Source organism: Sceloporus undulatus, chromosome 4 (genome assembly GCF_019175285.1).
Source record: "Sceloporus undulatus isolate JIND9_A2432 ecotype Alabama chromosome 4, SceUnd_v1.1, whole genome shotgun sequence".
In the NCBI taxonomy this organism is placed as follows: Eukaryota; Metazoa; Chordata; class Lepidosauria; order Squamata; family Phrynosomatidae; genus Sceloporus; species Sceloporus undulatus.
The window spans coordinates 90961936-90983909 of record NC_056525.1 but is presented as its reverse complement, the minus strand read 5'-3'; the positions used below and the strand labels follow the sequence as shown (position 1 = coordinate 90983909).

The window sequence follows — 21974 nt, the reverse complement described above, 5'->3', positions numbered from 1 at the left end:
CTGACTGGTTTTATCAAAATGAAAAAAACTCTTGTTTTTATTGCTGTGGGTACGCTTCGTGTAATATATGTGACAATCTTATACAGGAAATAAATGATCATACATAGCAGTGTGTTTCATGTGGTTAATGTTAACTTTGCAGGTATGTATTATACCTATAAATAAATACTGGGAGGAAATACCAATGTGTACATAAATAAAATACTGAATAATATAGAACAAAATTTGCATGTAGATGTAGACAAAAACTGTTAAAACATTAAGTTTGTTTTCACTGCATAATGTAACATTTATGTTCAGTATCATAACCATCTTTTCCATATCTTTGTATCTACCTACTTGAACTTAAGCCATAAAACAATGATACTCTCATTGTTTTAAAGTGTGTTCATACAGCTACCTAATTTCATTTGCAACATGAATGATATACCTATAAGCACCTTATTTACAGTTTTTTTTAATTTGCCCCAATGGCTTAGATCCCAACATTCTGTTAAAGATTTTATGGTCTATGGTACAGGGTTTTGCATCTTCACCTTTCAATCTACTCCTGAAGTAGTAGAGCTTTAGAAAAGGTGTAAGATATGGTTCAGGGGCTTGTCGATAGGGAGTTTGCTGGAGATTGCTCCCCCATTTATGCTTCCTCTTTGTGTGTATGCCTTCAAGTCACCTGTTGACTTATGGTGACTCCAGAAATTTCATAGTGTTTTCTTAGGCAAGGAATATTCAGAGGTAGCTGTGTCAGTTCCTTTCTCTGAAATATAGCCAACAGTGCCTGGTATCCATTGGTGGCATCCTATCTAATTACTAACTGGAACTGGTCCTCTGCTTCTAAGAAAAGGCTAAGATCAGACAGGATCAGATCAGACAGCCTGAAAAGGGTAAGATCAGACAGGATCCTGTGCCTTTAGAGTATTTAGGTGGTAAGTTCCCTATATCATCTTACTTACTCATACTCTTATACAATGTTCACAGTTTCAAGATAGAATTGGTATTATGCTACTACGTATATGTCTTCTGCAGTTATCAACAAGAACCATGAATTTGCTGACATTTCTCATAGGCTTACTAAAACTTTCCAATTTCTTTTATCACATTAAATTAAGCCTGGCAAATTGTCTATGGATAAATGAAGGAATGAACTGTTTCATTCCCATACAGTCATATTTCAGGATGGACTTGTTCGACATTTCAGTACAACATAGGCAGCACATTCAAAATTTGAAGGGCTTTAAAAACAGAATAAAGTGTTAGATTTGTTCCAGACTTTTTGGTTGTTGTTGTTAAAAAAAGGGAAAAACCTGAAGGTGGTTGGAAATCTTAATTGATATTAAATGCATGTTTATCATGTATACAGTGGTGCCTCGGGTTACGAAATTAATTCATTCCGCGGCCGCTTTCGTAACCCGAAAAGCCTTCGTAAGCCGAAATGCCATAGGCGCTAATGGGGAAAAGCCGCGGTTCCGTTTAAAATAGCGCCGAAGTTTTTTCGTAACCCGAAAAAACATTCGTAACCCGGAACAATTATTTTCTATTGGATTTTTTCGTATCCCGAAAATTTCGTAACCTGGGTAATTCGTATCCCGAGGTACCACTGTATATAAAATGTACATAACTGCATGGCCATTATCAAGAAGGGATTATAGTGGTTCATATTATCTTTGATTTAAAACTTCAAAATGTATACTGAATATATTGGGAACATCTTTTTGGCAGCATAATATAGCTCTTACAAACCTAGAAGATGCTCTCCTTTAATATTCTTACCTACTCCAGTTGTTAATGGAGAAGCAGTGCGGGGAGGTGTAGCTGGAATGTTCTTAGGTGGAAGCGGCGGAGGTGCTGCATAACAAAAGAAAGAACTTAAAGTAAAAGATGGACAAAAATATGAAAATCTATCACATGGCTACATCCAGAGATATATTGTGATCCAGAGAATTCAATGGACAGTCATTGCACTCCTGCTTATGCAATGCTCCCAAGACTGTTGTTTGTTTGTTTGCTTCTCCCAATTCCACTCTTTCTGCTGTAGCCCCTGCATCACATCTCAATCTGTTCTGGAGATTCCCTCAAATGTCAGAAATGACTAAGTTGGTAAGGCAAGGATTGCAAGTGAGCAAAAAGAAAAAAAAAAGTCCTATGGAGTAAAGTTTAAAAAAAAAGAAAAAAAGAAAAGAAAACCAGGCTTCTCATATTAACACAAAAACTTCATACAGTAAAAGGGTTGCAAAAACACAATCCTTACCTCTAGAGATGTGACTGAAGCCCATTATTGCCATCTTGCTAGCTCCCAGTAAAATACATAACTCCTGTACTCTTATCAAAGAAGGTGTTATGTTCTGTAAACTCAGTGGTGTATAGAAAGGCCTGTCTATTTATATACTAAAGAGGAGAATTCCAAAGACTGAAAGGCTTGTCACATGAGAAAACAAAGCCAAAACAGAGCTGGAGAGAAGCGGCTTTCATTGTGCCTTACTGCAGGTGATGGTCATCAAAAAGTGAATCTTTTGTTGAATGGATTTTTCCAACTAAAAAAAAAAAAGAATCACTTTTTTAAAAAAATATTCTTTATTGAATTTTCAAAAAATAAAAACATACATTAAAAAAGAACACTTCTTGTCCCGTCCATTTTGCAGCATCGTAGTTAATTACCTTTAGACACCCTTCAACTCAAACCGCTGACTATATATATATATATATATATAAAAGAATCACTTTGATGACCATCTCCTGTGGGAAGAGAGTTTATGTGCTATGATATCCTGTGGTCAGGCATGGAAAAAGCCACTACTCTTTGGGTCAATTTTAGCTTTGTTTTCTCATGTATCACAATGGAAAGGCTTATTATGTGCCTTCTCCTCCAGCCCAAGATGATGGGTTCTCAAAACAGGTAGAAGCTCCCTTATCAGAGAATTCCCTCCTGAAAAAATGAAATGAGCTCTTTCCTTATTTTGCTTTAGTTGAGGAATTGAGACTATTTTGTTGTTTAATATTATGACACTCATTAATTTTAATGTCATGTTGCTCTTAAATTTTATTCTATGATGGCAAGATGTTTCGTTCCTCTGGTTTTGTGTGTGTATGCCCGCATGCAGGTGTTTTCTTTTCTTTTTCTTTTAAATTATGATTACACATGACTCCAAGCAGTGGTGGCTAGAAAGTGTCAGAAAGGTAAGCCAACATTTGAAGGCATTGATTTAGACCTCAATTTCTGGTTTGTATCACTTTCATGTATTTATTCTAATTCTATTTAATCCTTTTCTGCACTCAATTAATATGTAAAAATACACATATTCTTTCAAAAGTGTATTTTGATACATGTCAACTGTCAAGAACTGCATTGCAACATTTGAGAGAATCTGAAACCTGGTGAACAGCTAAATTCTAAGCTGTATGTTGGGGTGAAGCAGATGGACCAAAAGGAGCAGCCAGAGGCAGCTCTGGCTGCAATCGGCCCAGGACCACGGCAATCGCATGGCTTGCTCTCAAAGCAGGCCACCACCACAGCCACAAATGGGCAGCTGGCAGGAGCGGTTTTAATCTATTTCTGAAAAGGCTGGCTTCTGGCCACTTTGAGGGCTTGCATCATCTAAACGCCATGGCCCCAAAGCAGCCAAAAGCCACATTATTTGGCCCATCTGTTCCAGGCTCTAGTCTGAAAAGTGACAGTCAGGTCATTTCATGCAGGAATAATTAGACCAAATTGCTTAAGAATCCCTAAAAAAAACACCCTGGGGAAACATACCACCTTGGTGCCTTGCTGTAACCTAAATTAACCCTTAAGGATATTTTAAGCTAGCTCTGTATTATCTGAACCACTCCTTCAAGTTTATGTTTTGTTTCACCACAAACCAGATAACAAGCACTGGAAAGGAGGCTGTGGAAATGCCTTGCAAGGGAAGTTAGGCTGACTCCCTTCTTATTGCTCTTCTACATGCAGGAAAAGATATTTGTATTTAAGCAGGCTTACAGCAGCTCATTGACTGCTTTAACAGGTGTTTCTGTACTTTTTATGGATGTGCTCTTAAATTGCTTTTAATTTAGTTCTGTTTTAATATTATTTGCGTTACAGTTTTTTTTGTACCTGTTTTCAATCTTCTTGTGAACTGTACTGAGTCCCACTTTTAGAAAAAGGTGAGATATAATCAAATCAAAAATAACCAACAATAGAGGAGAGCTCAGCAATGACCCAAATCTCTTGCTCATCATTATGTGATATGAAGAAATGAAGCATCAGTACCAGGTTCTGCCCACAGTTTGTTGTTCTTTGAAATATTTTGAAATAAAAATATCGATACAGTTTGATGTTTAAATATTGTTAGTTTTAAATTAAATTTCCCCCTCTTCTTTCACAATCATGAATCAAATTTCTGATTCTTAACGGAACCTCATTCATATGTGACATGCTGTACTAGTTGCTAGGTAACTGTCTTTTTGATGCAGAGTCAGGTTTAGCTTTCCAAATTGAGAATGCAAAGACAGAGGGTTTTCTCTCAAGAAACTGAAAATCCTCTCCTTGTTCATTCTAAAAACTGGGTTTCAATGCATACTGCAACTAATATCTCTGTTTCCATGGCAGTATAATGAGCAATAACTCTTCACAATTCTATTTCCATCTCCTGTCTCAGTGTTTTGTAATAGTGGGGGGGAAACGCAACCCTAATATTTTTTTTTTTTCAGATAACTTACTTCCAGATGGAAAAGGTTGTGAGGGATTTGGAGATTCTACATTTGCTGGCTGAACTGAACCCCACACTTCAGGTTGATCTATGGGAGCTGAAGATAAACATATATAACACGATACATTAAATCTGGAGTTACCAGACCTTTGTTCCACCTTTTAAAAATAATTAATCTAACTTTTCAATTACTCCCCATAGTGAGAAATGTGTATATATATATATGTATGTATATATATATATATATATATATATACGTATATATAATCATGAATATCTGTCTCATATACAGCATGAACACAGACAGTATAAATCTGATATAAGGCAATTAGTTATTGCTCCAAGCATCTGCCCCTAAAGTTACTATCATAGTTATAATTTTAAAAATAACTATCTACTTTCCAAGTTCTCAAAAGTTTCTTAAATAGTTACAGTCTGGTTGCTTTCAAAAACACATACTACAAGCTGCTGACCTATAGTACAAAGCATGCCTTTTCTCCATCTTTCTTGTTTTCACCTCCATACCCACAAGACACTATGGCCCCATTCCCAGTGGGCAAAAAAAGCAGCTTGTTTTGCTGCGATTCTGACTCGGATTCTGACTCGAATCTGACCCATAGTTCCCATTAAAAACAGGTGCAAACAGACCCAGGTTTTTTACCCCTGTTTTTGTTCCCGTTGGTATTTTCCCTGTGATAATTTGAAGCGGTAATTTGCTCCCCATTCCCATTGCCCTCCCTGAACCTCTTTTTAAAAGCAGCTGTCAATCAAGTGCTTAAGCACTTGACGTCACAGCCAATCAGTCGCTGAGGCGCTTTTCCCTTCTGGGAAAGGGAAAAGGGAGCCTCTATTCACCCCAAATCCCTTTGGGTCCCAGGCTCTTCTGTGTCTTCTCATAGTCCCTCTGGGAAAGAGAGAAGAGGAGCCTCTCTTTGCCCCCCAATCCCTTGGCATCCAGACTCTTCTGTGTCTCCCCAGACTTCCTCTGGGAAAGAGAGAAGAGGAGTCTCTCTTTGCCCCCCAATCCCTTGGCATCTAGACTCTTCTGTGTCTCCCCAGACTCCCTCTGGGAAAGAGAGAAGAGGGAGGCAATCAAGAAGGCATGTACTGCAAAGCCCATATGCTGCTCAGGCACTCAGGCAGAGGCAAAAAAAAAAAAGAGTTTAAAATGGTGTTCAATGGCTATCCTCAGACATCGGTCTATAGATGTGGAGCAGGAGGCGTAATGTGTTTACTGTGGGAATAGGCCCTAGTTTACAGATGTGTCCCCGAAACCTCTCAAAGGCCTGATCCAGATGGGCATGATAGGATGCCCTCGCACGTGATGAGGGTGTAAAAATGGCAGCACCCTGTACAGATGGGTGCCGCCATCATTACGTGATGGATACCTAGCATCCGCACGTCGCTGTGCCATTATGATGTTGCGAGTGCGCCACTGGTGCACTGCGGCATCATAATCGCGCCGCAAGAAGAACCTGCTTTTTGCAGGTTCTTTGTGCTCTGTGGGGAAGTCCAGTGGTGTGGAGGCTGTGGCTTTCCCATGGACCAAAGCTAGGTGCCGGGAGACCATCCTTTTTGGAAGGTCTGTCCCATGCCAAAATCACCCATTCCTGCTTTAAATCATCATCCCAATTGGTAAATGTAGTATTCAGTGCTGGTACAAATTTAATAGTTTCAGAGGTCTTTTTTATTATTGATGCAGCTCTGACCATCCAAACTAATAAAACCAGAAATGGATATTAGGCCACACTGTGTTAATAGATAAGCCAGATTCCATGTTTTTCTGTGTTACAGTTAGTGCAAATTTAACAATCCAGCTCACTCTTGGATTCAAGAACGATCAGGAAGGTGAGGAAGAGGTTAGGAAGAACTGATAGGAAGTAACAAGAGGACTGCAAATGGTCTTAACTCACATCATGCCAAAATAATGGGCAAGAGACCATTCATACTATCTGTTTCTGCAGACAGACAAGTAAATACCGAAAACAAATCACTAATTTCCAGTTTGGTCATTTATACCAAATGCTATGCTAGCAATTTTTAAAATTTCCTTTCCCTTATGTACACATCTATACACCCACTGACACACTGATTTTTGTTCACAGATAATAAATGATCTGCTTTTGAGTTTATTTTATTAATTCAGTTCATAATCAATCCTAATCAGGGCACTTGGGAAAACAACGTCAGGTTAAAAAGTGAGACAACAAATTTAGCAAAATACTTTCTGATTATTTCAGGATGTCTAGACATAGAAAGTGATATAAATAAAATGAAACAGCATTACTTGCCTTCCAACTTTTCTTCCTCGAACGCAGACTCTAGAGGCGGACCAAATAGTGGTGCTAGGACTGTAGGATCTTCTGGGGCTTTTTTGCTGTAGTACAATACAGATATTGAATGACAATTACTGGTGGTATTTTTTTCCTCAATAAGGGTGACAAAAAGACCTCATCAGTCTTTGCATGTTCTCCCAAAAATCTTTTGAAAAAGCTGCCCTCTACATTCCTAATATTCTTCTAATTTCCTGGTTGCAGTCCCTGTTCCTGTCAATGTTTGATCCCATGTATGAGAATTCTTTTACTAATTTACAATATCCCTTATCTGGGAAGGGTTTGGATTCAGCAGAGCTTCAGTTGTCATTGGAGCTCATCCGTCTTCACCAGTCAGGATTATACTGTAATTGTCCATTTCCTAATCCTGTATGTAGCCAAAACAGTACCATCTGTGCACAACAGGGAAATTTTAACAGCCTTGGGAGAACCACAGTTTGCAGAAGAAGATAAAACCTTAAGGAAAAAAAGTGGAATGTGGAAAATATAGATCCAAGCATCCCATTAGAGCCACTAAACATGGGTGTCAATTACAGAGATAGGATGATAATGGAACAGAATCATGGAAAAAGCTGACTAGCTGGTGCCTTGAATGTACACTTTCAACCAAAGATAACTGGTGACTCCAGAACTGCTGGGCAGAGAATCCGTTCTTGGTTGTAATGGCAGCGGTTCAGTTACCACAGCTACGCCAGGTTTTGCAGAAGTTATCCAGGTGCTGAACCTATATCTAATAGGGGTCAGAGCCTGGATAGCTCCCACACAGCCAGAATTATACATGGCACAGATGCTTATAAAACCACATATTAAAATCTGGACCCCACCCCATAATTCCAGTGACATCAGCTACCTCTGCATTCAACACAACAACTTCTGTTGCAGTTTCCACTTGTGATACTCTACTGTTTAAAACAGAGCTCTAGGAAGCAGCTCCTGAAATAACAAATTCTTAGGACAAGAGATGGTGGGGTTGAAACCTGCTTAAAAATAAGGTTTGGAGGCCCTTTTCTTCTAACTCTCTACAGTACACTCTCTACAGTCATTTATTTTTATTTTGCTTCGTATTTTTTCAGGATTGAATCCTGGGACAAAAAGTTAACACTGAACCTGGATCCTAGAGAACCCCTGGTATAAATCATCCCTGAACATTTGGAAATATCTTTGCTCTAAAAACAGACTTCTGGGAACATTGCTTTTGCTATTTCTTTTTAAACAATTTCTGTTAATGCTTTCATGATTTTAAACCAAAGGCCAACAAATAATGAAAACAAAGGAAACAACAGAACCCAACTGATAAAACAACATGTCTTAAAAAAAGGGAGAAGGATCTCTTTCAGCATGGCTTGAATTCAGTTTGAATTCAGGTGGGGCCATTGCCCTCCCTACTACAGATACTTATGAGTACTTGGAAAATCAGGAAGCAAAGAGGTTTTAGTCTGTTCATTCTGAAGGCTCTATACTGTAGGTTTTGACCCAGAAGATGAAGAGAGTGTAAGTGTATATGCACAGAAAGGCATTTTAGGACCAAGAAAGAGAAGGTATAGACTGTGTATATTATTTTTAAACAAAATAAAAAATAGACTGGTAAGTCCTGAAGGTAACCATGTTGCAGAACTCCATTTTGCATGAAGACACCACATCTTCCCATACTACTAAATTATGCCACTTTTATACTAACCTTAGAAGTTCTGGCGTAGGAGTTGACCGCCTAGGTCTTGCTATTTCTTCACCTGGCACATAAGATACAATTTTAAGGTCATTTTCCCAGCATATTCTAGAAAAATGGTGTAATTACTGTTAGAAATGTCAACTGTATAGTATCTCTTTCTTCCTATTACAACTGTCATAGAGAACACCAGAATATTTCTTCAAGTATTTATTTTCAGGATAAAGCAGTAAATATCTATATACAGTAAATATCTATATACAGTACTATATACAGTACTGGTAAATATCTATATACAGTACTTTATATTTGAAATACCAATAGAACTGGTATTGTTACAGCCGTGCAATCTATACTTGGCATGTCTGCTTCTCAGTTGTGCCTAGTTTTTAGTGCTCAATTTGTACCTCTTAACTATAATGTTCCTTAACATAACTATGATGATTTGAAACAAATTTCACAATTCATTTCATTGTCACTTTTACCAACATGGCCTATCTTTGATCTCCCCACCCACATTACATATAATGTGTATGTATGTGTGTGTATGTGTACATTTGATAACAAAGTGTATATTTCAGATGTGCTGTTTATTTTCATGAGGACCAATTTTAAGCAAGTTTTTTTTAAAAAAAAACTATTTCTACCAAACGCTTCATAATTCCAAATATTTAACATCTGTTTTTCAGAACCTGCTAAACTTGTTTGTGCATTCAGGCAACTAGACACACTCTATATGCTTCTTAGTTTAACATTTGTCATTTTGATACTGTCAGAGACTGTTAGATTTACTTGCTACAAATTCCTGAAGAATTTTAATTGTAATATGAGGTATTGCTATGATGCTTGATGCACAAAACATTATTTTGAGGACTACACCTTTAACAACATTTAGAATTAATATCTTGTTACAATAATTTCAGAGTGTGAAAAATAAGAACATGTGCAATCACCAAATATATGTCCTAAGAAAATAAAATACATAAATACTTACTAGATAAATTCCTTTTTATTGTACCCTAAAATTAAAAACAAAAATAGTATTTTAGTATATTTAAGACAGTAACATAGATGAAAGACTGGTTTGCTGGGACAGACGGGAGATGAAAGAGAAGTCGAGAACTGGAATAGGATAAAGGAATTAACAATACTAAGCCAAAATACACTTTAACTTTGGTTCACACATTGCACTTTGGATGCCTGCACATGCTGTTCAATGATTACTGTATTCATTTAAAATCTAATAAGTTGTTACAAATGTAGAGCCTGATAATCTCAGATCTTGAAATAAAATTGATGACACTCACCATTTTTAAGTGAAATGATACACCAAAAATTCTGAATTCACAAAAATAAACTGTCCAGAACTAGACTTATCATTGCTCAAAAAGGGGAACCAGATAACAATAAAAAGACAAAAGAGGAATTATAAAATAAATAATTTTTTAAAAAAACACTATTTATATGTTTAAATTTAGAAATAAAACTATAATTTAGATAAATGTACAAGTATTTACAAAAATGCATTGGAAATAGTGTAACAGTCAACAAGAGTAAGGTGAGAAACAATTGTGAAAGATAAGAGGAAAGGAGGAAGAAGCATTCTGGACTTTGAACTTTATCACCAGGCCAATGCCCTCAATTGGGTATTAGAATGGCCTTTTTTAAAATGAAAAAGCAAAACATTGTACTTAGAAGGTTTTAATAACCATTTTGGGTGGGACGGGTACTTATGGTATGGAAAAGCTTAAGTTCACCAAGAGTTTACCCACCATATTATTAGAAAAGCTTTATTATATGCTTGGAATAATTTTAAGAAAAAGATTTACAGGAAAATACCACACAAAGCATTCTTTGGTAGATGGACTGCTTTAAATATATGGTTGAAATACAAAGATTTGTTTAAAAAAGAATCTGGAGAGAACATTTTCAAGCTTAAATCAAGTGATAAATTAGAACAATTGGACCCTAAGATACACTGGTTTTTGTACACTCAAAAGAGAGATTTAAAATGGACTTAAAATTAGAGGATTTTGGGGACAAACCTAAGGATTTGAAAACATATTAGCTAGCAAAGAAAAAGGAAGAACAACGAAATTTTACAGAATTTTGTATACATTAAAGCATGAAAGAAACATGCCTATTTCTCTGCAAAATAATTTCCCCAAAGCACTCTAGTATGTTTGAGTACTGAGACAATATGGTTAGTCTGTAGAATCAGTGTATAGAGAGATCTTGTAGCATCTTTAATACTAACTAAAAGAAAGAAGTTGGCAGCATCAGCTTTTGTAGACTAAAGTGTGCTTCCTCAGATGCATTTGGAGGAAGTAGTATCTGAGGAAGTCTATGAAAGTTCATGTTGCCAACTTCTTTCTTGCGGTTAGTCTCAAAGGTGCTACAAGATCTCTCTACATACTGATAGAATATGGTATAAGACAGCAGAAAATTGTTTGTTTTTCTTATGTAGCAGGGAGCAAACCAAGGTACCTATCCATCTTTGCATGTGATGATAAAATACTGAAGGATTCACATTCTTAGATCTGATTTGCTGAGGTATGAAGAAAAAAATGTCAAAATAATGTTAAACTATTCCCTTTAAAGCACATTCCATTTGACAGTATCTTTTCTATGAAAAGGACTGGTTATCCTACACAAGCAGGAGTGTTTATCGAGGAAAATGGAACCATTATTATCATAGTAAAGAGAAAACTGCTTAAAAGAGCATAGTAAACAGAAGACTGTATAAATGGAATGGAGATGAGAACCTAGTCATAGCCAAACCTATGATTCAAAGCCTAGACAATAATCAGTTTTTCTGAAGTTTTCCTAAACATGTTCTCTATCATATGCAAGGCCTATTATAGGGCTGGCTGTTATATCTCACGTTAACATCCCAATAAAACATGCACATTTCACCAAATTCCCTCTTTTGAAGTCAGGAATTAATCTAAAAGCTCAGTTTTGTTTGCTTATTTACTTAAATGAAAAGTATCACTACTCTGGATACCAAAAATGTGAACCTGCTGCAGTAAGCACATACATTTTTTACTTCAGAGTTAGAAACAGAATTGTGAAAAAGACCCTCAAAGAACTAAACAAAGCAAAAGAAAATCTCATCTGATAAACCAATGACTCTAATATGGGCTTTTCTTCATTTGTATCTTTGCCAATGAAAGGTGAAACATTGCTTTAACCTATTTTCTAGCAAGAGCCTCTAGGATAAGAAAAGTAGAATTTCAAGAATGGCATGAAACTTGAGGGATTTCCTATAACCTAAATAGCATATTACTACATTCTTAAGCAATGTACTTTCTTCTATTCCTACATAAACACTATTTGTGTGAAATCAGGCAGTACTTCACATATTCACATTTCCCTAAAAGAAAAGTAATTTAAACATTAGGACAAGAGGATTAGATTAATCTGCTTTACTTGTAATTTACAAAACCAGTTTATAATTATATAGAGATTATGGTCACACACACACACACCCCAGTCATTTCTACAATTGATTTAACATGAAATGTCATGCAACTTCTTACCGGACTGCGCCTCTGTGATCAGCAAAAAGTAAGAGAGAACATATAGCAAGTCAGAGAGTGACAGAACATGGGGGCTGGGAACAGTTTTGGATAACGGCTGGCCAAAGGTACATTGCAACCTGAGCAAAAAGAGAAGATGACCTCTTCCCCAATGCCAGGTACAAAAAGATAACAAAACTTACAAGGGAATACTACTTCAATAATGGTGATCAGGAGAAATTTGGGCCACATAGCACACCCATCTCTGTTGTTCAATATCTTGTTGCTGCTTCCTGTCTCCCCTTCCACAGACATTTTTCACTGTGACAGTTGCTGCACTCTGCCTAAAGCCAGGGTGAGACCTGTTATGGATGATATGACATCTTCCTCTTGCTTCATAAATAGGAAACTTTAAATGCTAATTTTCCAGGTTGCCCTCCCCACCTCACTTCTGTCCAAGAGCTTTAATCTGTTTGGTGCTACTTTTTTAAAATGATTATAAATAAATAAGAAAATACTTTAGAAATAAATCTCAAATCTTCTGTCTCATGTGTCGTTTGATCATCCATAGATATAGCTAAAGAGATAAATTATACATTTGGAAATGGGAGGCAACATTTATCAGGAAGCTTAACAAGTTTTAATTCAGTGTCAAAATCCTACGCTCCTCTCTCTTGGATTTAATCCATTCTTTTTTATCTGGTCCAAAAGCTCAGATCGTGGTGCCAGAATGGCTTCCAGCTGTGTTGGGGCATGCATCGTTTGAATGCCATGCCCCCAAAGCGGCCAAAAGCCACCTTATTTGGCCCAGGTATTTCAGGCCAAAAACATGCCATTGCTTATGGGGGAATTCTAACATTAATTTATGTAATTCAGACAACTGTATGGCATCCAAAAGCATGTTCTTATTTAAAAAACAAACATGCATATGGGCTTTGAAGAGATTTGGCAAGTTACTTTTTTGGGGTGGGGTTGGTTTTCAATTACAGAAACAGGTAGACTTGTGTTTATATGAATGCAGATATAACAAAATACAGCTGGTGCCTATTTCTAACAGTGCATAAATATTCAAAAATTCTTAATTAAGATTACTAGTTCTTAATATGGTATAAATATCATTTTTAAAAAATCTAGATGCACAAGAATCAATATAAATCATATTTCAACACAGAACAAAATGTCAGATGGAATACAGCTTTATATAAAAGTGAAGTTGTCGTATTGGATAGTATTCTAGTATTTTTGGGGCTATAGCTGAGGAATTACTCTACAGATCTTCAGCTCCTATGACATGCTTCTTTGTTAACTTAAGTGAACCTATGCCAATTTATGCTAGCCAAGTGTTTGTCAATAGAACTGTATGTTTTTTCTTCCAGTAAATAACAGACTGCCATATCCATTTTAAGAAAGATGTTTCACAATATATATAAGCTGAAATGCTGCTGCCAATATCAAATTTTATCAGTGTTTCTTTCTCAGCATTCTTTTTCAATGTTTTGCTCGTAACTCACCAAGCAGATGCAATCTTTCAAAACTACTCTTGCATAATAGAAGCACACAGAAGCATTTGGAAATTTGTAGCCTGAGCAGCAGAAGTACCTTGCCCGGCCATTGTGAGGTGAAGTCAGCCCTACTCTACTCAGAATTTTTATAATGATTCAAAAAAGCTGTGAAGTCAGTGAAAACACTGTTTAGTACAGGGCCTAATAACTGTGAGCCTAAGGAGATTATCACATATGGGCCATCACCACCGAAACGTCATCAAAATGGTGTGGAAGAGTCATGGTGTGATCATGCCTGGCGCTTCTAAGCTGAAATGGAAGTGTTATAATCATGGAAACATCATGGAATCGTCAGAGAAGCAGTCGTTTTCTTATTAACGGATTAATCCATTAATAATAAGAAAAGGGCTTCTCTGCTGACAATTCCATGACAATAATGCTTCCATTTCATTTTAGAAGCGCCAGGCACAGTCACACCATGACGCTTCCACTCCACTTTGATGACATTTGTCCAATGCTCCAGACTGCGTGTGATAATCTCCTTAAAAGCAGGGGTGGACGACTATGGTCCTTCAGTTGTTGCTGGATTGCAACTTGATCCGCCACAGTCAACATGGCCAGTAATGAAGGATGCTGAAAGTTGCAGCTGAACAATATCTGGAGAATCAGTCCTCCCCCTTCCTCCATCTGAAAGGCAACCTAACAGTTTCAGGAACACATAAGAAACTTGAGGTGGAATTAATAGAGATCCACACATTACTCCAGGAAATTTGCAGAGATCACATTTATCCACATTTATCCTAGGATATAAAGCAATATTTTCTTATTTATTTTTTCACAGTAACAAACTCCACTGCAAAATATTTGCAAACATTCTATATTGGGGGGGGGGAATAAAATATAGCCAAAACACAAAATGAAGCAAACTGTACAACTCACAAGTATCATGGAAAGTGGCCAGTTTTCACAAATAATAAGATAATTAATATAATAATCTTGGCTCTATAGTCTGGTAAACCAGTAAACAACACTGGTTAAGGAAAACAATTCTTTAAAAGGGTAAGCATAAAGGCTTGAAGAAGACAATTTCTTACCGGACTTTTCCTCTATAGAATGCGTTAACAAATGAAGACAAGAAAACAGACATTTTCAACTATCCGGTAACCTTTGAGAAAATAAAACCAGTCTCTATGAAATAACATATTAATAATATTTACAGACCAATCCTAAGCAAAGTAAATTGGGAATAAATCTTACTGGTTTTAATGAGTCTTCTAAGCAGAACTTGGAAGTGTTACAAATAATGATGTTACTGGTAACACATTACTCTTAATTATGTTATTATTTTATATATCATTATAATATATATAATTATAATTATAATATATTATAATTATATTAATGGTGGTCTCATAACTTTTGTTGTTTAATGAGCAATTATCAACATTACTTTTAATTGTTATGTTCTGGTAACTAAAAATCCATTGGGAGACTTTTGAGGGAAATTCTGCACTCAGTTTTTAGAGACTGTCATACCTTTTTGACAGATTGTTTTTTAAAAAAAGAGAACAAAAAAAGAACGAAAGAACACCAAACAACGTACCATTTTTTAAAAAAGTAATGTTAACTTGTTATTTAGGAGTCCTCTCTACAGCAAGTTACACAACAAGTTACATTTAAAAAGTAAGTTCTCAGGCTCTGCATCTAACTATGAATACGACTTCAGTATAAACATACTAGCAAAGAATTTGTGAAAGGCCTGCAAAGTAATCTTATGGAGAAGAAGAAGTCATACAAAACTGTACACTGATAATACAAGTGCAGCTTTGACCACCCTTGATAACAGTTTACTAAGATCAATAAGCATTATTCTCAAGGACGGCAAGTTAAACTTTACTGGCATATCAGATACAGGGATGAATAAATATGATAAAACAGCCACATGAGATGCAATACTGTAAATAAATACGAAACAACATTGAGAAAGTCTGACAATCTCAAAAAGTTACTGACTTTCAAAGAAAGTGACTCTGTTTTTGGTTTCTTTATACCACGACAACAGATCTGTAGGTAACTGAAAGAATCCACTTGATTTGGTTCTGGCACAATTTTAAAATAAGTCTTCATTGTTTTGCTTGTGTATTTTTAAGCTATAGCTACTTTTTAAACAGGAAAATACCCCAGCATCATTCTGGTATTGTTGATTTAAACAAGAAAACACGAGCTGGAGGCTACCATCATCATATAGCACACATTAAAGGGGATGAAAGATGTGATCCACTAAGTAAACAAGGACATGTATCAGACTAAGCAGGCTAGTTCTGGAAGTCAGCGGCACCATTTAAGTCATGAGTTATTCATCAGAACAGCACACGTCCTTTGGTAATCTAATAGAGACTTATTATCACTCAGCAGAAAGCTCTGAGTACTTCCTTCACCCGATTCAATAGCGGAAGCCCTCTCATTTAGCTTCATTTTATGTCCAAAATTATTTGTTTGACATCTGCTTGAGAATGGGATGAAAAAGAAAACCTCTTGTCTTTAAAGACAGCTTCTTTGAAGTGTGATTCCTATCCCAATGTCTTGTTTCTAGCAACAAGTTTTCCTTTCTAGAATATCAATCTATCTTTATTATTATAGTCAATGGCCAATAGTGCATTCTTCATAATCCTTTTTTAAAAAGTCATATATTGATTCCCAGCCATTCACCCTGTTCTTTCTATTTTTAGAAACTGCAGTATCATACAAATGTTACTCAGTCCCAAGTGCTCTTGTGTGATGATTCTTTACGTTTGAGCAGATGGCTGTTGTCCAATGTAGGCTATTGGACTGACCAAAACACTACTTAGTCTATAAGCATAACTGGTATAGAACGAGGATTGACTACATACATATTCAAAAGTGTTTAATAAGCGAAGTATCTATATAGTCAAAAATTTGATATAGATTAAGAAAAAGAAAAGAACCATAGATGTGCTGTAAAGGAAAGGTGGCTTTGACATCAGAATTCTCAGTTTATTATATCAGCTGACCATGTTAATTTCCTTAATGTGGTCAGTAATTCTACCTAATATCATTGCTTAAAACCTCAAGGGAAATAAGCACAAGCTACAAATGGAACAAAACTCCACCAATAATTTGAAAACATGGTGAGAGGGGAAGCATTATGGTAAGTTGTATAGAAATTAATCCATCAACTTCAAACAGGTCAATCGTCTTAAACGAAAATCCTTTGGTATCTTGTATTGCAGGCTTGCTAGGCTAATAATGATGCTGGATGGAAGAAAATATAATTTCTATGATTGTCATTACTTAATTTCTTTTAGCAAAATTAGAAGCACTGTGTAGAACACACAGATCATAAAATCTGTAATTCAAGACGTTACGGCAATCTACATTGAAGTTAATTTTCAAAAGTGATTCCTATGTTTCCTATATCTATAAATCAGATTAAAAAGCTACAACGTCTTGGGCCCAAGGAACAACAATGCAGTATTTAAAGCTATAAGTGGTCTGGGTCTAGATAATCTTTCCAAACAGAAGGATTCCTTCTTTCTATAAAGTGAGATCTGTTATTTTGGTAGGAGGAACCAAGATCTGTTAACAGAAGCTTCCTAATGAAGGAATGGGGCTGGGGAGTGCATCAAGGGGATTTTTGTTCATTTTCCTCCTGTTGGCACCAGCATCATCTCCCTAGCCATTCCAAGTGTTCTTTCAACCCTCTGAAGAAGCTTTCAAAGAACAAAAGACACTGCCATGGAAAGGAGGAATGGGGGAAAATGCTACTCTACTCCCTTCCTCCAATTCTAGTGAAACATTACTGAGGTCAACTTTGGATTTAATCTAATATATTTAAATAATGATATAAGAAACATCTCCTATACCCAAATCAAGTATTCAGTTTCCATTGACTAAGCCAACAAGTAATATTGTCCTTATATAAAACACTCATTCAAGTTAGATTTCCATCACAATAGTATACCTATCATATGCACTTGCAATACAGGTAGAGCAAAGTTTGCTTTCAAAATCTCCTAAGACTAAGTGGTGTCAATAGTAGCACAATGATAGTAGAGAGAGCCACCATAGGGTGGTGGTCTGAATGTCAGACAAGGACTCTGGAAGACCAGGATTTGAATTCCCAGTCAGCCATGAAAATCCACTGGGTGACCTTAGGGAAGTCACATTATCTGAGCCTTAGAGGAAGGCAACGACAAAGCTCCTCTGAATAAACCTTGCCAAGAGAATCTTAGAGTAGGGTCACTATAAATTGGTACTGACGTGAAGGCATGTAACAACCGCAAAAATCAGCATTCATATAAATTATTGCAAAAGGAAGTTGCTTTGAGGAAGGAAGTTGCAATCATCCTTTAAAACAAATGTTTTTCAAAAATGGACAGTATGACTGCTAGCCAATCTATTGCATCAGCTAACCTTGAGTTAAGAGTTTCTAACTTTCTCTCACACTATCTGAACTGAAGCTAATGATTCAAAAGATATCCATCACTACAGGTGGTATTAAAGAACACTCAAGTCTCATGGATTTTCCTTATCATCAGTGCAATAGAAAATGAAAAGAATGGCAGAAGTTTTCTGCAATGGATTTTCTAAATGGCAAATTCTCTAACTGCCTTTGAATCTAGTGTAGGATAGTGGAATGAAGAAGACCTTACATGGATCCTATCCTTTGGACAGTTAACGGGAGTACTGAAAACCGATACATATACTGTATAATGATTTCGCACACAAACTTGAATCCACCAGTTGCCAATTAAGGGCTGTATTAGTAAACAATATGTTATTTATACTCTTTAAATAGCATATAATATTTTAAAATGAACATAAATCTTAATTCACTGACTGCTTAATGTGTGTATGCACCTTGTACATGAGCACAGGGGCCCACTAAAGAGCCAGAAGCAATTAATTTTTCTTGGTCTATGTTCAAACCCTCTTTTTCATGGTGTAGTTATAGAATTGCTTGGTTCACTTATTCTTTTCAGCATCCTGCTTTCCATGGAAAGTGTTACAGCCACACATCCCAGACTCCTTACAAGTAGATCAGGAAGCTGCATTCTCTGCATTGCAACAAAGCTATCATTCTGATTTACAGTTCCCACATCTTCCACAGTCCAGGAAATGAGTGTCACAAATCAACTCTTGAACCTGCCTTCCATATTCAGCAAAATAATACACTGTTGTCCTGCTCTAAACCCAGCTGCAAGAGCATAGTGACTTCATAATGGCTAGAAAGCTCACTTACCAAAGTAAAGATCATCCAGCCACATACATATGTGCATAATTATAAGTGGAAAAAATAGTGTAGTAGGATTTAAAAAAACAAACTGCAAACACAGTATCAGCAGTAGGATTACAACAATTTGTTTGATTTTTAGCTCAATCCAGTTTCAGTTTTTCCCCCTCTGATTTCCAGCATCATGCTTGTTTGCTCTTTAATACATTAAACAAGGAAAACCTAAGTAACAAATGACATGTAATTGCTAAAAGCCAATAACAAAAGTGAAAAAATTTATTTGCAAATTACAAACATAAAGATCATTTATTTTGATGAATTTGAAAATCAAGAGTGTTTATAGTCATAAGATGTTACTGTTTAGTACTATTCATAAATTATAAATAGATGTTTTAGCCTCATAAGCAGTGAACAGGGATCAGTTTTAGAAGTGTTACAGTCATGCTCTTTTTATGTTGTGAGTATACACTCTGTCATGGCTTCTCCTCAGAGAGTCTCATGAAAGTTTCAGAAACAAGACTCAGACTGAGAAATGCAGTTTCCAGGATTCCTGGGAGAGGAGAATTGGCAGTATGGAGCTCTGAGCAAATCTTACCTCCATATACATCCCCTCCAACATACAACCCTCCAATTGTCTCTATAGGGCAGAGATAATCTTGATTACTCCTATGTGGTCTCACTTTTTAAGCTGCTTTTAAAATGTCCCAGTTTCTGTTTCCTTTGCTTGCTTTGTCTTTAGCTTACTGCAGCTGTTAAAACTGAATTCAAAGTGCAAAAGTGATTTGTACTTAATTGATTTAGCAGGGGGAACATCTGTGAAATGCTGAAGAGTATCCAATAGGCTACCTTCCCTAGGTTACAATGAGTCAGACCCTAGAATTCTAGAATTTTCCTACTGCTTACATCCTAGCCTTCATAGTCCATGGCTCCAATACAAATCCTTTTCCCAAGAGGCCTCAGCTCACTCACTGCTGGAAACCGGTTGTAATTGAGCCATACAGCTTGTTTTGTTTTTGTTTTTGAAAAACCAAAAGTCCTGGTTTAATTGTCTATAGCTGTTTGAAGCTAGTCAGGAATTAAGGTTACAAGGAAACACACTCTATGTGTGTCTGGCTGAGAAAGCATCTCAGTCTTAGCGGTTGTCTGCACAGGCCAAAAGGTCTGTATTCCCCCCAGCCCTGTATCGTCTAGTTCAGACAATGCAAGCCAAAACCCCAGGGCTAGGATTGGGTCCAATCCTGCCAAACTGGACAGGGATTCAGTCGATCCAACCTAATCCCAAGGTAAATCGCCTTTACTCAGCGTCAATTTGAACCCTGGTTTGCTGTGGAGTTTCCTGGAAAGTCGGTGGCAAGCCCAGCTGTTTACATCCCCCCCCCACTCCTTACCTTGCTGTGCCATTACAGGTGTTGAGAAGCCCCCCATTTTCACATCTGATGTGGAAATGGGGCACCTGGCCACAAGGGTGCAGCCAGGTACCCTGTTTCTGCATCAAATGTGGTGACGGGTGTGTGTCTTGACACTAGCAACAACATGGCAAGATAGAGAGTACACACCGGTAGCGGGTCCCAGGTTGGCATAGGGACGAGTGTGTAAAAACTCATCCATCCCTGTGCTGACCCAGGCATGGATCAGGCTGGGTACCAGGGCTAGGAAAGCACACACTGAACCCATCATATCCTGGCTCATCTGCTCAGCCCCAAAGTGACAAAACATGACATAATAAGACATTAAACAACCAGGAAAATTCAGCACCTGTGTATGTTTAGCAACAGAACAAATGAGCACAGGTCACCTGTCTTTCTTTCCAATAGTAAATAACAAGTTAAAAAGTGAATTCAGGTAAGAAGGCCCTCTATGTGTCAATTTAGAAATGACACAAGAGAATCTCTGTGTGGTTCTTGTCTTTAAAATGGTATACATCTTCCCAACATTGTCCACTGTAATATATCCCATCCTAAGCAGCTTCAGGTCATCTAACTATACAATTCAGTCTTTAGTCTCTTCCTTTTGCTCTTCAATACCCAGTAAAAAAAGGTGGGGTATATTCAGTGGCATCTACAGCTGTCAGGTTATACAAGAGGGTTTGTTTTGCATCTCTAATCAAGGTGCTTACAATATACAGTGTGCCTGAGTCATATGTGGGTGCTTTCAGCAGAAGAGGCAATGGTGCACATACCGTGTGCATGCACCCCATTGTTTTCAATGAGATTCGAGCATACACTGTATTTCCCTTACATGCAGGATGTGTGTGTCTGGAACGGATTCCCACATAAGGGAATTTTATAAATTTTATGAAGTATGGCAATACAGTCCCCCCCCCCCCCCTGTTTTTGCAGAGATCCATTCCGGACACACACACACACACACCCCATGAAAATGGAAAATCACTTGATATTCAAGCTCCATTGGCTTGAATGGTGGCATGTGTCCCATTCTGTCCCTCTCCATTTGCTGCCCGCAAACAGCCGAGGGCCGCAGATTCCAAGTCTGGGAAAACAGAGGGGCAACTGTACTTGTTTCGTTTTACTCAATCATAACAGCTCCTGCTTTCTAAACGCAAATGCAGAAAGAGCAAGAGAATAAAGAAACTTGCTTTAGGAAGAAATGCAAGATGTTTTCTTTGAAAAAGTCTCTCCAATCAAGGCTTTTAAAAATGAACACGCTTAAACAAACTCAGCCAAATATCAGGGCATGGATGAAGTCTCAGGGAACTGCTATGATTCTCCAGGTCTCCTGGTGGAGTAACAAATCTAATTGCAGTGTCCAAGAAGGAGAAAGTTGATTTTTGTGTCAGAGATGAATTTAAAGCAAGGGCTGACAATTGTATACTTGTGTAAAGCATAAGGAATTTTTTTGTCTTCTGCAGATCATACTAGTATGTTGGCAGCACGCTAGAAGCATGCTGAACTGACCTAAATCTCCATGTTTTCTGTCATTGTTCCTTGGGTCTGTGGTCTAATCTGCACTGTAGGAAAAAAATGCAGTTTGACACCTCTTTGGCATAGCTCAGTGCTAT

The 21974-nt window shown here is 37.1% G+C and overlaps 1 protein-coding gene across 1 annotated transcript in view; it reads right to left on the bottom strand.

Annotated features, from left to right (window-relative positions):
• The window catches only part of SGIP1 (SH3GL interacting endocytic adaptor 1), a 134669-nt gene that overhangs the window by 48889 nt on the left and 63806 nt on the right, over nt 1-21974 (bottom strand). Inside the window, exons 7-14 of the mRNA XM_042465446.1 lie at nt 14796-14807; nt 12221-12232; nt 9673-9697; nt 8691-8742; nt 6971-7056; nt 4690-4776; nt 1747-1842; nt 1180-1209 (exon numbers count right to left, since the gene is read on the bottom strand). Coding sequence (XP_042321380.1) covers nt 1180-1209; nt 1747-1842; nt 4690-4776; nt 6971-7056; nt 8691-8742; nt 9673-9697; nt 12221-12232; nt 14796-14807 — 400 coding nt within the window. The remainder of the gene's footprint in view (nt 1-1179; nt 1210-1746; nt 1843-4689; nt 4777-6970; nt 7057-8690; nt 8743-9672; nt 9698-12220; nt 12233-14795; nt 14808-21974) is intronic.